This window comes from Schistocerca gregaria, chromosome 1 (genome assembly GCF_023897955.1).
Source record: "Schistocerca gregaria isolate iqSchGreg1 chromosome 1, iqSchGreg1.2, whole genome shotgun sequence".
Classification (NCBI taxonomy): domain Eukaryota; kingdom Metazoa; phylum Arthropoda; class Insecta; order Orthoptera; family Acrididae; genus Schistocerca; species Schistocerca gregaria.
The window spans coordinates 845,593,538-845,607,866 of NC_064920.1; the positions used below are offsets into that span (position 1 = coordinate 845,593,538).

At 38.5% G+C, this 14,329-nt stretch overlaps 1 protein-coding gene across 1 annotated transcript in view; it reads right to left on the reverse strand.

The window, feature by feature from the left end:
* Nucleotides 1-14,329, reverse strand: part of LOC126272547 (RING finger protein 10-like) — a 104,527-nt gene that overhangs the window by 19,784 nt on the left and 70,414 nt on the right. The window contains exons 7-8 of the mRNA XM_049975470.1: nucleotides 12,517-12,685; nucleotides 6,371-6,622 (exon numbers count right to left, since the gene is read on the reverse strand). Coding sequence (XP_049831427.1) covers nucleotides 6,371-6,622; nucleotides 12,517-12,685 — 421 coding nt within the window. The remainder of the gene's footprint in view (nucleotides 1-6,370; nucleotides 6,623-12,516; nucleotides 12,686-14,329) is intronic.

Consider the following 14,329-nt stretch of genomic DNA (forward strand, 5'->3'; position numbering starts at 1 on the left):
CGTTGTCCGTGTTGGTATGCTGTTTATTCTGGTAAGAACAATCCTATCACTGAACTGTTCACAGTAAGACACACACTACCCTACCCTCCTATTCATAACGAATCCTACACCCATTATACCATTTTCTGCTGCTGGTGATGATATACTATACTCATCTGACCTGGAATCCTTGTCTTCTTTCCATTTCGTTTCACTGATTCTAGATTGAGTCTTTGCGTTTCCCTTTTACATTTTCTAGCTTTTCTACCACATTCAAGCTTCTGACATTCCACACCTCGACTCTTAGAATGTTATCCTTTTGTTGGTTATTGAATCTTTTTCTCATGGTCACTTTCCCTCCAGCATTCCCTTCCCGGAGATCCGAATGGGGGACTATCCTGGAATCTTTTGCCAATGGAGAGATCACGATGACAATTTTCAGTTACAGGCCACATGTCCTGTGGATACAAGTCTTGCGTTTTTAATTTAGTGGTTTCCACTGCCTTCTGCATCCTCATGCCATTGACCACTGCTGATTCTATGCCTTTAGGGCAGTTTCCTACCCCCAAGGACAAGAGAGAAACCTGAACCTCTGTCCACCCCTCTGCAAGACTGTTGGCAGTAAAAGGGTGGCTTCTTATGCCGGAAATCTTTGGCCACCAATGCTGATTATTAATCAAAATTTAAGCAGAGGTGAGCTTCGAGCCTGGGACTGAGGACGTGTTTATTACTAATCAAAGACGCTACCCTTAGAACAGGGATGCAGGATTGTTTTTTTATGGAGGCTTTATTCATTGGACATTGATTATATTTTCAGTTCAGTGGTGTTCCATGTTTTTCAATTTGTTGTGTTAAAGTTATAGTTGATCAAGCAAGTGTTTTAACTGACCAGTCCCTGATATTTACATGCAAATAAATGACAGGAGACACACATTAATTGCTTTTTTTTGTTACTATTATCAATGTTAACTGGCTTGCAGTAGAGTCTGAAAACCAGTGCTAATGATTTGAGCTGCATTCTTTTAACTAGCTCAAGCAAAGCCTAGCGACAGAAAATGATCTTTTTATTTTACGGGCATATTCAGTGTTAACTTTCATAGATTTCTGTGCTGTTTTTTTTGCCAATCTTGGTGCTATTTCATTACTGGATTTGTTTTTGGCCAGTTTCACAATTTTCTACCAGACTCTACATTACTTCTTTGCCAGACAATGTCTAACTTTTTTCTACTACATTCATTTTCTTTTGCCACGTTAGGTGCGATATTTTTGCCAATTTAGGTATTTTTATTGGCAAATTTGGTATTTGTTACTAATATCTCCTTTTGATATCACATCTTTGTTCATTATGCTGGAAATGAACTATCATTGTGAGGTTACAGACAAAACTCAACCTTGAGGGGGAGAAAAACCCAGCAAAGTGCACTTTCAATATTCGACAATAATCAGTTACAAAAATTGGTAAACTGCCGTCCTCTCAGATTTATAACATTTTTTATACCGACAAAGTGGACATATAATACACAAAATAAGAGACATTAGGTTAGAGTCATTATTAGATTAATTTTTGTTGTTTATGCTTTTGTTTATAGAAGCATACTTACTTTTTGGTGTACACACTCAAATGTTTAAATATGTTCGAGTGTAGTGGCCAGTGTGGGAAACATGCTATCGCATAAGGTAACAGGGCTACAGCCTGACAAGTTTTGTAAGTTTTTATATATTGTGATTAGAAATGAATTTTTTTTTGTGAGATGTAAAATGTCATGGTTGAGTCAGTTTTTGGTGCTTCTTTTGCCTGCATCTACTGCATGCAGAGAGAACAAGTGGCGGATATGTGAAGGTACAGCCACAAACAGATGAATGCCAGACTTGAATAAGCAAAACAGCTGAAGAGAGCATACTGGTCATGCTAGGATGGACACGAGGCACCTGCATGAAAGTCACTATATTCGCCGGTAGATGGCAGCATGTTTGAGTCTTTCAGCCCAGCACACAAGAGACTTAAGCCTCCTAACTGTAAGATGCTGCAGTATAAGAAATACTACAGCTGCAGAGTGCAGCAGGTAAACGGTACGTCTTTTACATGATCTGGAGAAACAGCACTTGGCTGTTTGAAAAAGATACAAAGGGGCTGGTTACCACAGCAGAAACAAGAAGATACTGTACCCACACAGTCCTCCATAATTCTGTAAAACCTGATCCACAGGACAGCTACAAAATAATCACATACGCCTTGAAAAAGAGAAAAATGATTGCGGGCACGAAGACGCATGCTCATCCAAACCATTTCTTATTAGCTACTCATTATGGGAGGTTTTGCAACTAAATGAACTTCAAAAATTAATGTGTTAATGCCCTCGGTGATTTTCATAAACTGTGTGTCCACAGAATGCACTTTGGGAAGTTCTATCAGAATATAACATTGAAAGCTTTGTAATATGTATTTCAAGCTAAAAAAAAAAAAAATTCTCACAATACAAAAAAGTTGTGGCAGCACAGTAAATTACACTAAGGTAGGTTTGTGTGTGTGTGTGTGTGTGTGTGTGTGTGTGTGTGTGTGTGTGTGTGTGTGTGTGTGTGTGCGTGTGCGTGTGCGTGTGCGCGCGCGTGTGTGTGTGTGTGCGCGCTTATACCTGTCCAATGACTCCTTACCCTCTCCCTTAAAACCCACATCCTTTCGTCTTTCCCTCTCCTTCCCTCTTTCCTGACGAAGCAACAGTTGGTTGCTAAAGCTTGAATTTTGTGTGTATGTTTGTGTGTCTATCAACATTCCAGCGTTTTCGTTTGATAAGTTGCATCATCTTTCTTTTAGATATAATGTATATATTTCTATATGTATACAAATTTAAAACAACTAATACTGACAAAACGTAATTACTGAGAGGACTAATAGACTCCACAAAAAACTGAAGACAGCTTCAGAACGCTGACAAAATTTTGATCCAATCTGATGCGTTGTACCTATGTTTAATTTAAGACTAACAGTCATTTCAACATATGGACAACACGTATTTGTTAATTTTGCGCAATAGCAGGGAAATGCTTAAACAAGTAGTGACCATCTTGTCTAGGGTCAGTCGTCCCAGATAGCTAGTAGGGGGCAGACATATATGAGAGCGGTGCGAGAATTTGAGTTTAAAATTCTGAAAGTTTTCCAAATACAAATTCATATACTTTAAACATATGCATGCATTGACTAGGTGAACTTAGGATAATTTCACAGAAGTTATCAGGAATGAATTTTTTTTTTTTATTAATTTACACTTAATGCACACTAAGGACTATTTTCAGTAATTTGCCAGAAACACTCATTAGTTGGTGGTGTTTACTGCTCTGGTCTAAATTTAACAAGCTTTACTTCTGTTGTGATCTATATTAAATCAAAACCTGGATGTGTGGTGTACATTATTTTATCACCACAAGCATATTATTCAATTACTTGACAATAGTGTGAATTATTATCAGGGTAATGTAAGAAATGCATTGGCTATCTCTTAGACAGAAACATAGCCAAGTAACTTAAAAACAAGCACATAATACTAGTATAGGAACAGTTTAACCAATATTTATTCATTCATTTTATTATTACAATTTATTATTTCACACTGGATAGTCACCAACTTCCTTCGGCCTCCTCCTTAAAATTTACATTCAGAACACTAGAGTTGGGAAGGTTTTGTAAGTACAGTTGTTAAGAAATCACTTCAGAACTATGGGGGGGGGGGGGGGGGGGTGACATTAGGCGGAAAGAAAAGTTACACTGTGAATTAAGCAGAAAGATTTTAGATGCATATCTTCTGAAGATAAGAAAATAATCATAGATTATTTTCATCCCAGTACCATGAGGCTATTGGGAAGTTCCAAACAGTCGCAAAATGGAAACCGCTGAGAAAATCCGATGAAGCTTGGCACAGATGTGTTGGGCAGCATCTCTAGTCTAGTAGTATAACTGTCGATTGCACCATATCACTATTTTCAGTTCAGAGCGCAAAGTGAGTGCGTAAAAAATGGAATGAGGAGATTATACGCAGAATTGGAGAGGAAAGGAAAGGAATATGTGGAAAACACTGATAAGGAGAAGGGACAGAATGATAGGACATCTGCTAAGACATGAGGGATTGACTTCCATGGTACTAGAGGGAGCTGTAGAGGGCAAAAACTGCAGAGGAAGACAGAGATTGGAATACGTCAAGCAAATAATTGAGGACGTAGGTTAGCACAGGAAAGGAATTCGTGGCGGGCCGCATCAAACCAGTTAGTAGACTCATCTCTGGTCACATGACCCACTGGCTATGAAGCCAACATTTCAGCACAGGTAACGAGCTACAGGCCAGCGTAGAAAATTGGCAGGCAACTGTCTTCTACAATGAGGATATTGGAAAGTTGGGACAAATCTTTGACAAATGCCTTTAAGTCGGGGCGGTGACTGTGCAGATAAGTAACTGGAAGTTATAACTCACTGTTGCAAATAAAACATTTTTGTTTTTCACAGTGGTTTCCATTTTGCAGACGATCAGAAGTTTTTTTTCCAAATACCCCTTTTATCTTTAGTTCATAACACATATGCATTATATAGTTCCAAAGTGTGAAATGCCATCAATAATAAACTTCTGCATTAACAACTAAAAGGTAACCAGATGAACGATTAGCATTATAATGTCTGCGTGCAAGACAAAACCACCTTAATGAAAAGCGGTAAACAACAATTAAATTCAAACATATATAAATGCGTGAACTGGTTGTGACAATGACAGACCACATATTAATGGATTACTTATGAAAGCCTGTACAAATTACTAAATATCACCATAAACTGTAGTTCATGAAATCAGCCAATGTTGAATTTCAAAAACCAATTCTGACATTTGACAACAATCCAGAACAACTTTATGTGAGAACCTTCCCCCCAATGTGTGCACAACCCACACATTAATTTCAATTAATCTGACAAGTAATTATTAATGCCTTTTCGAAAGTTAAGGAAATTATCTGCCTTTTCCTAATGGTAGCTATGAGAAAGCACATATACTTCCTTTCATTCTGATCATTTTAAATACTCTACCCACAAAAGGTCTTGCATTAGTATACATGAGCCACAAAAGGTCGACGGAAACTGGTGGCTGAATATACAGATTTGTCACTTCCAGAGTCTTAATTGACATATTTAATTTTCATAGTACACTTCTGATAACTACTGAAAATCTACTTAATGCTACAAGGGCAGGATATTATAACCATCCAAATCCAAATTTATGTTAAAAACTAACTGGACAGATTGGTCTGCATGTTTTTCCCAGTACTTTTACTTTAAGAAAGAGTAAGATTGTAGCATGTATATCCTAGTGACTACAACACGCCATTATTCACTTATTTCCTTCTTAATGCAGTGATGTACTTGTTCTCAATGTAGCTGACAAACTCAGTAGTATGGCTGTCATAAATACACTATACTGTTACTTTAAGCTGCTCATATAAAAACGTCAAAAACCCACTTATGTCTCAGTGTCATGCTGGTAATTAGGTAGTTTAAGACTGAACTCAAAGTCTGACTAAAGATGTAACCATTCAGATATTTAATGAAATGACAACTTCATTTTACTGGTATCATAAATATATGGGTTTATGTGTGTGTAAATTTGTACCAAGTCCGGAAATCAAACCTGTGTCGTCTCCTTACTAGACAGGTGTGTTAGCCACTAAGCCACCTTAGAATAGCATGTCATACATGCCCTGGGAAGCCTCCCTCCTCGATCCAAATTCTCACTGGCGCCCCAGTCTACTTTATATTCCCCCAACACACAAACAGAATTGTCACGGCTCTCCATGTTCTGGAATAGCATCTAAGCATCATTTCATTTGTGTAAGTACCTGCACCTGAGTTTCAGGGTGGAACCCCCATTTACACTGGATTCTGAGGTGCTATTCCAGAACATAGAAAGCTTCGGAAATTCTGTTTGTGGGAATTTAAAGTAGACTGGGGAGGCAGCGAGAATTCAGGTCGAAGAGGGAGGTGTGCCAGGGCAATCCATGCAGTTGCGCAAACTACTATGCTGAGGTGACTTTGTGGCTAACTAACGCACCTGCCTAATAAGCAGGCAACCTGGGCTCGATTACTGGCCTTTGTACAATTTTCACTCACGACTTTAGTCTATAAATTCTGTTATTTGTCTAATGTAATTTACGAGAGTCAAAACAAACTCAAATCTTGGTAATGTTAACAGTATGTCACTTCTTTACACAAAGAGAAAATTTTCAGAGAGAGAGAGAGAGAGAGAGAGAGAGAGAGAGAGAGATTGAATTTTAAGATCAAAAAGTCAAGAATGGAAATAAGATTACTTCATATAAATATCATTATCAGTATGATTGTGGTAAGCACCAATACACCACTTACCATGGAAGAATTCCAAGGTGCGCCTTGGTATGGTAGGAGCCAAGATGTGGAGCTCTACAACATCAAACTGTGATGTGATTGGAAGATGCTGCAGGTAGCGAAGTCGGTGACGTAATTCTTCAGTTACCGAACCAGGTTCTTTCTCAATTATGCGACCGCGCACTGTTGGAGGGCAGTTCTCTAGTGAACCAAATATATGTTCCAGCATTCGCACATTCAATGCATGCATGTATATGTGCTGTCCATCTGCAGCTGTAACATGAAATATTAAATTGCTGTTACTATAATTATGCTCACGGGAACTGAAGATGATTTATCAATACATCACAATGAAGTTATAACAACAGTAAAAAAACTTATCTTTCATCTCAATCCAAACAATTACTGACTGTCAACAAAGGAAACAAACATCTGCTAAATCACAAAACTTTTTGCTATCCACAAGAACCTGCACAATTGTGGATAACTGATGACAGCAACGGAAGCCACAGTCCTAGACAGCTATCTGTTCTTGCCAAACCTCGCGGACCAAACATACCCTCTGCGGTCAACAACCGTAGTTGTAAATTGGAGCTTGTTCCAACTAAGGTTGACAACCTTCGGAATTCAAAAATGGAAAGGTCTTTTAGGAAAAAAATTCCACCATCCTGCTCAAAAAGGCAGGAAAAGGCAACATCGGATTCGGTGGGTAGTCAACTAGAAGACAGCAATGGATCGGAGTATTTGCAACCATCAAAATGCACACTAAAACACAAAAATAAGATTAAACATGAGCAGATAAATTATATAGCAACACACAACAAACTCACTACTTCAGACTGGAAAACTCAAGGAGCTCATAGATGAACTAAATAAACAAAAAATTTTAATAAGAGGGATCCAAGAAATGAGACCACCACAGAGGAACCATTTGAATCACAAGGATACAGAATTTATAATGGGAAACCAGGACCGAGAGCAATGAAACAAGGTCCCCATTTTGGAACAGGGTTTTTAGTAAACATAAAAATAATAGATTCAGTAATGGATTTTCAAGCAGTATCACCAAGAATTGCGACTCTAAACTTTAAAACAACGAATAAAACCTATACAATAATAAATGCTCATTCCCAACAATTGAAAACAAAATAATAAAAAAAATGTCTAACAAAAACAAAGCAAGAGGTAGATAAATTTTGGGACCTTCTAGAATAAACTGTGAACAGAGTAAATAAAAAGAATGTAAAAATCTTATGGGGAGATTTCAATGCTCAGTCGGGAAAAGAAAGGAAATACATAACTGGAAAATGGAGTCCACATAAATTTACGAACAAAAACGGTCAAAGACTTGTAGAACTCTGTAGAGAACACAATCTTATATTTAAATCAACATACTTTAAGAGGAAGCCAGGTAAACTTAAAACATGGAAACATCCAGGCTGGAGGAAGGGGGAGTGGCAGCTAGACCATGTCTGTATGGACAAAAATGTTCATAAGGAGATCCACAATGTTAAAGTACTGAGAGGAGTAGACACAAGCTCAGACCATTATATAGTTAAAATTAAAATCAAATTCACCCCGTTAAAGAAGAGGACCGGAAAAACTAATAAAATAAAAAGGTTTGACCCATATCAGCTAATTAAAAGTAATAAACACCAACAAATAACGCAAACCATCAAATTAACAGATGATCTAGAACAACTAGTGCCTAATCTTAAAAAAGAAGCAGAGAATCTAGCTCCCTTGAACACACGAAGGAAACATGCATGGTGGACATCAGAATGTGACAAGTCCCATGAAGATAGACACCAAGCATGGTTAAAGTTTCAAACACATAAAACTGAAGAAAACATCATCAACCTAAAAAATGAAAGAAAAAATTCACACAAAATATTAGAAGAATCAAGAGAGGATTCCATAAAAATATTACAAACTCTATAGAAGGGAATTATCATAAAACCAACTCCAGGAACTACTATAAAATCTTTGGGAAACAGCTACAACATCATGAGGCCCCTACACTAATACTGAAAGATAAAGATAGAAAAAATGATACACAGTAACAAGGAAAATGCAGAAATCATGGCAAAAGCATTTAACAAACTTCTGAATTGCGAGGAACCCAAAGAACCCTTACAAATCAATATAAATACCCCGAAATGAGATCCATCCTTCATGAAATCCTCCCCACTCCACCAAGAGTGTCTTTCCGCCGTCCACCTAACCTTCGTAACCTCTTGGTTCATCCCTATGAAATCCCCAAACCACCTTCCCTACCCTTTGGCTCCTACCCTTGTAACCGCCCCCGGTGTAAAACCTGTCCTATGCACCCTCCCACCAACACCTACTCCAGTCCTGTAACCCGGAAGGTGTACACGATCAAAGGCAGAGCCACGTGTGAAAGCATCCACCTGATTTACCAACTGACCTGCCTACACTGTGATGCTTTCTATGTGGGAATGACCAGCAACAAACTGTCCATTCGCATGAATGGACACAGGCAGACAGTGTTTGTTGGTAATGAGGATCACCCTGTGGCTAAACATGCCTTGGTGCACGGCCAGCACATCTTGCCACAGTGTTACCCCGTCTGGGTTATCTGGATACTTCCCACCAACACCAACCTATCCGAACTCCGGAGATGGGAACTTGCCCTTCAATATATCCTCTCTTCTCGTTATCCACCAGGCCTCAATCTCCGCTAATTTCAAGTTGCCGCCACTCATACCTCACCTGTCATTCAACATCATCTTTGCCTCTGCACTTCTGCCTCGACTGACATCTCTGCCCAATCTCTTTGCCTTTAAATGTGTCTGTTTGTGTCTGTATGTGTATGGATGGATATATGTGTGCGCGCGCATATATACCTATCCTTTTTTTCCCCTTAAGGTAAGTCTTTCCGCTACCAGGATTGGAATGACTCCTTACCCTCTCCCTTAAAACCCACATCCTTTCATCTTTCCTTCTCCTTCCCTCTTTCCTGACGAAGCAGCCGCTGGTTGCGAAAGCTCAAATTCTGTGTGTGCGTTTGTGTGTTTTATTCATTGTGCATATCTACCGGCAATATATATATATATATATATATATATATATATATATATATATATTAAAAACAAAGATTCCAAGACTTACCAAGCGGGAAAAGGCCGGTAGACAGGCACAATAAATCTCTCTCTCTCTCACACACACACACACACACACACACACACACACACACACACACACACACACACACACACACACAATTTCTAGCTTTCGCAACCGACGGTTGCTTCTTCAGGAAAGAGGGAAGGAGAAGGAAAGATGAAAGGATGTGGGTTTTAAGGGAGAGGGTAAGGAGTCATTCCAATCCCGGGAGCGGAAAGACTTACCTTGGGGAAAAAAGGATAGGTGTACACTTGCATACACACACATATCCATTCGCACATGTGTGTTTATTTATTGTGCCTGTCTACCGGTGCTTTCCCGCTTCCTAAGTCTTGGAATCTTTGTTTTTAATATATTTTTTCCCTGTCGAAGTTTGTATATGATTTAAATAAAATAGAAAGAAACTTCCACATGGGAAAAATATATTAAAAACAAAGATTCCAAGACTTACCAAGCGGGAAAGCGCCGGCAGACAGGCACATGAACAAAACACACAAACACACACACAGAATTACGAGCTTTCGCAACTGGCAGTTGCGAGTCAGGAAAGAGGGAAGGAGAGGGAAAATGAAAGGATGTGGGTTTTAAGGGAGAGGGTAAGGAGTCATTCCAATCCCGAGAGCGGAAAGACTCCCCTTAGGGGAAAAAAAGGACAGGTGTACACTCGCGCGCGCGCGCGCCCACACACACACACACACACACACACACACACACACACACACACACACACAGACATATTTAAAGGTATATATATATATATATATATATATATATATATATATATATATATATATATATATATATATATATATATATATATATATATAATGTGGAGAAGATCAGGTTTTTGTTGAAATGTGGAAATATGCAAGTGACACTGTCAACATTTCCTTACACATGGCTCTAACAAAAATTTGGGTGACAGAACGATTCCCCGAACATTGGACCACAGCTATCATCCACCCACTACACAAAAAGGGAGATAAGAGCAACTACAGAGGAATCTCTATCCTAGTTTGCACATACAAAATTCTATCCAAGATCCTATATTAAAGAATCAAGGAGCAATTAGAACAGGAGTTAGGGGAATATCAGGGAGGTTTCAGACCATGGAGAAGCTGTGCAGGGCAGATAATTAGTTTAAAATTGATTATGGCATAGTACAAGAAATGGAACAAACAGCTGGCAATAACATTTGTAGATTTTAAGAAGGCATATGACTGTCTCCACAGACCATCAGTATTAAAAATTTTAAGAAATCTAGGGCTCCATCCAAAACTAATTAAAATAATAAACTCACTCTAACCAACACCAAATCAAAAGTGAAGTTTAGAGGAGAAATTTCGGAACCATTCTTCATAAAAACAGGCTTAAGACAAGGTGACTGCCTTTCACCATTACTGTCCAACTGTGCACTGGAATACATAATGAGAGAATGGTACAAGGACGGTACAAGGACAGTCCAAGGATGATAAGAATTGGAATTGCAAAAGATGATATTAGCTTAAACTGTTTGGAATTCGCTGATGATCTAGCTCTCCTAGCAAGAAGCCAGGCAACAAGTGAAATCACCACAAGAAATAGCGGAGAAAGTAGGCCTTAGAATATCATTTGAAAAAACGGAGCTAATGCTAACTGATCCACCACGTGCAAACAAAATTACAATAGAACAGGAAATCAAAATTGTTGATAAATTTAAATATTTATGAGGAATAATAACATACAATCTAAATGAGAAGCCATCATGGCAGAATAGAATAAAAAACTGAACTATGCAAATTACATTACCAAAACCACATACAACAAAAAAGCTTATCTATAGATGCAAAATTAAAACATTATAAAACAGCTACACAACCAGAAATAACTATCTTCAAAACAACTAATACAGCAGAAATTGACAGAATATTACAAATAGAAAGAAGAATAATTAGGACATGTATAAATAAACAGTATAAAATAAATGGACATTGGAGAATAGCATCAAATGAAACAGTATATAGGAAAATAGAACCAGTCATGTGCAGAATCAGGAAGAAACGCATCTCATTCTTTGGACATATGATGAGAACTCCAGAAAACAGAATTAGTAAAAAAATAATACAAAAATTATGGAATAGCAAGAGCGACATTAAATAGATCACAGAAATTAAGGAAGATATAAAAGAACTCCAAATTACAGTAGATGACCTAAAAAACAAGACAGAAAAAACCAGAATACTGCAAGACCTGCAAACCAGACTACAAATGAAAATCAATAAAAGGAGTACAGGAAGGGTGGTCTCAGATGAAGAAAAAGAAAATATCTGAAAGAATGAAGAAATATTGGGCAGACAGAAGAGCAAAACACCTTTCATATAAGAATAGACTCTAATAATTATATTACCTAAATATCATATTAAGTTATTGTTGAGCCAAATTGTACCCCTGTGTAACAACTTGTTTACAACTTTGTATTTTTGACTAGCGTGGTCCAATGAAGGATATAAAATAAATAATAATAAAAGTTATCATTACAACAATGTACACATTTTATTTTGGCATGCAACACCAGGGGATTATTATTTTACAAACAATAGATCATACGCAAATCAACGCTGTAAGACAAACTAAATTAAATGTAGTGAAGACACCAATAAAGCAATAGTTTTTTTCCTTGAATGGAAAGGGCACTTGAACACAAGGCATAGAACATTTGCAACTGACAATGGTAATATGAGAAACAGACACAATGGAATGAAAGACTGTGTTGGTCAGAGGCACCAAAGACAAAAATGCATCAACACATTCTATATTTGCATACAGGTATTCAAAGATAATCTGCCCAAGAAACTACACTACACAACACTTAACACTATGATTTCTATAATAATCAGTAGCTTTAACAGTTTAGTTCTGTTTTGAAATGCAAATTACTGATGTTTTTTGACTACATGCCAATGCATCGTCATCAATTAAATACATAAGAGAATTCTTTGTGTGCACCACCAAGTATAAAGAATAATTCTAAACTGACTAACCTTGATAGAAATAAAAGTATTTTTGTGACGCCTGTGTTGATGGGCTCTCAAGATTTTCAACTGTAATATTTGCGGAATCACTCTCTTCACTGCAGAAACTTTCACAGCGTTTTCGAGCAGCAATTTCTTCCACTGCTTCAACTGCTGTTGCTGCTGCTGCCACTGGAAGCTACAGGGGGGAAATTTAACATGTAAACATGAGTTCAAAGTAGTAGCCAGTAAAAATCTCCCAATTCCTTGTTTAATTATTTCATCAACATTTGATAATGTTTCCCCATTCACACTCCACAGTCAGGAAGTAATTATTAATGCAAATTCCTACTATTTTTATGTCAAACCCTAGCAAAGTTACATTTTAAAGATTTTATTGAAATTTATTATATTATTGTCAACAGGTTTAGTAACTATTCAAATGGTAAATAATACAAAGAATTTAGCAGTTGAATTTCCTCATCAGTACAATGAAATGAGGCTATACAGTGATCAGGCAGAACATTATGCCCCCTACCTAATAGCCTATATGTCCACCTTTAGCACATATAACAATGGTGACACTCTGTGGCACGGACTCAATGAGACAATGGTAGTTCGCTGGATGAATTTGACAAATCTGCACACACAGGTCAGCTAATACCCATAAATTTCATGGTAGAGGGTGGTTAGCTCTGACGCCACATTTAATCACATCCCAGATGTGTATGCGTGGGGGGTTCAGATCTGGCAAGTCAGTGGGGGGGTGGGGGGTAGGCAGGGAGGGGTGGGGTGGAGTGGAGTGGGAAGCAGCCAACACACCAACTGAAACTTGCCACTGTGTTTCTCAAACCACTATCATACTCCTGGCCTTCTGACATGGCGCATTATCTTGATGAAAAATGCCACTGCTGTTGGGGAAACTATCATCATGAAGGGGTGCCAAGGAGTCGTGCCCTCGGCTACATGAGGAAGGTATCGGGATTCATTTGACCATGCAACAAACTGCCACAGCGCCAACATCCACTGCCCTAGGTCAAGTGCCCATTTCAGTTGTTGTTGCCGATGCTGTGGTGTTATCACTGGCACGTGCATGGGTCGTCAGCTGCGGATGCCCATAGTTAGAAGTGTTTGGTGCACTGTGTGTTCAGACACACTTTTACTCTGCTCAGCATTATGTCTGATGTTAATTCCACCACAGTTCACCAACTGTCTTGCTTTACCAGTCTGCCCAGCCTACGATGTCCGACATCTGTCATGAGGGGTGGCTGTCCCACCCCACAACGTCTGGAAATGGTTTCGCCACATGCTGAAAACACTCACCACGGCATTTCTCGGGTACATGACAAGTATGCAGTTTCCAAAATGTTCGTGCTGAGCCTCCAGGCCGTCACAATGTTCCCTCAGTCAAACTCAAGATAGATCACGCACCTTCCCCGTTCTACATATGGACAGCATGCTCACTGATACTACATGCACCATGCTTGTGTCCGACTAGCAGTCATTCTTCGCGAGGTGACCCTGCTATTGCCTGAATGGGTTTATATTGATAGTACGTCAAAGGTCATTATGTTCTGGCTGATCACTGTTTATAGGGTTTGCGTAAGACAAACTGATATAAACACAATGCTGAGTGAACAAGGATTATTATGACAACTGAAAATTTTGTACATGCTTGTCTAGGGCTTTCTTTTGCACTATAGTTAAGAACAGTGCCTTTTTCCTTCTTTTCAAGGTGCCAATCACTCAAATACTTTTGCCTTGGCATTAAGGATTGTCGAATGGACTACTACTTCTACGTTGTTTCCCCTCTATCCACCATCTTGTCAGGTTGGGGTTTCAA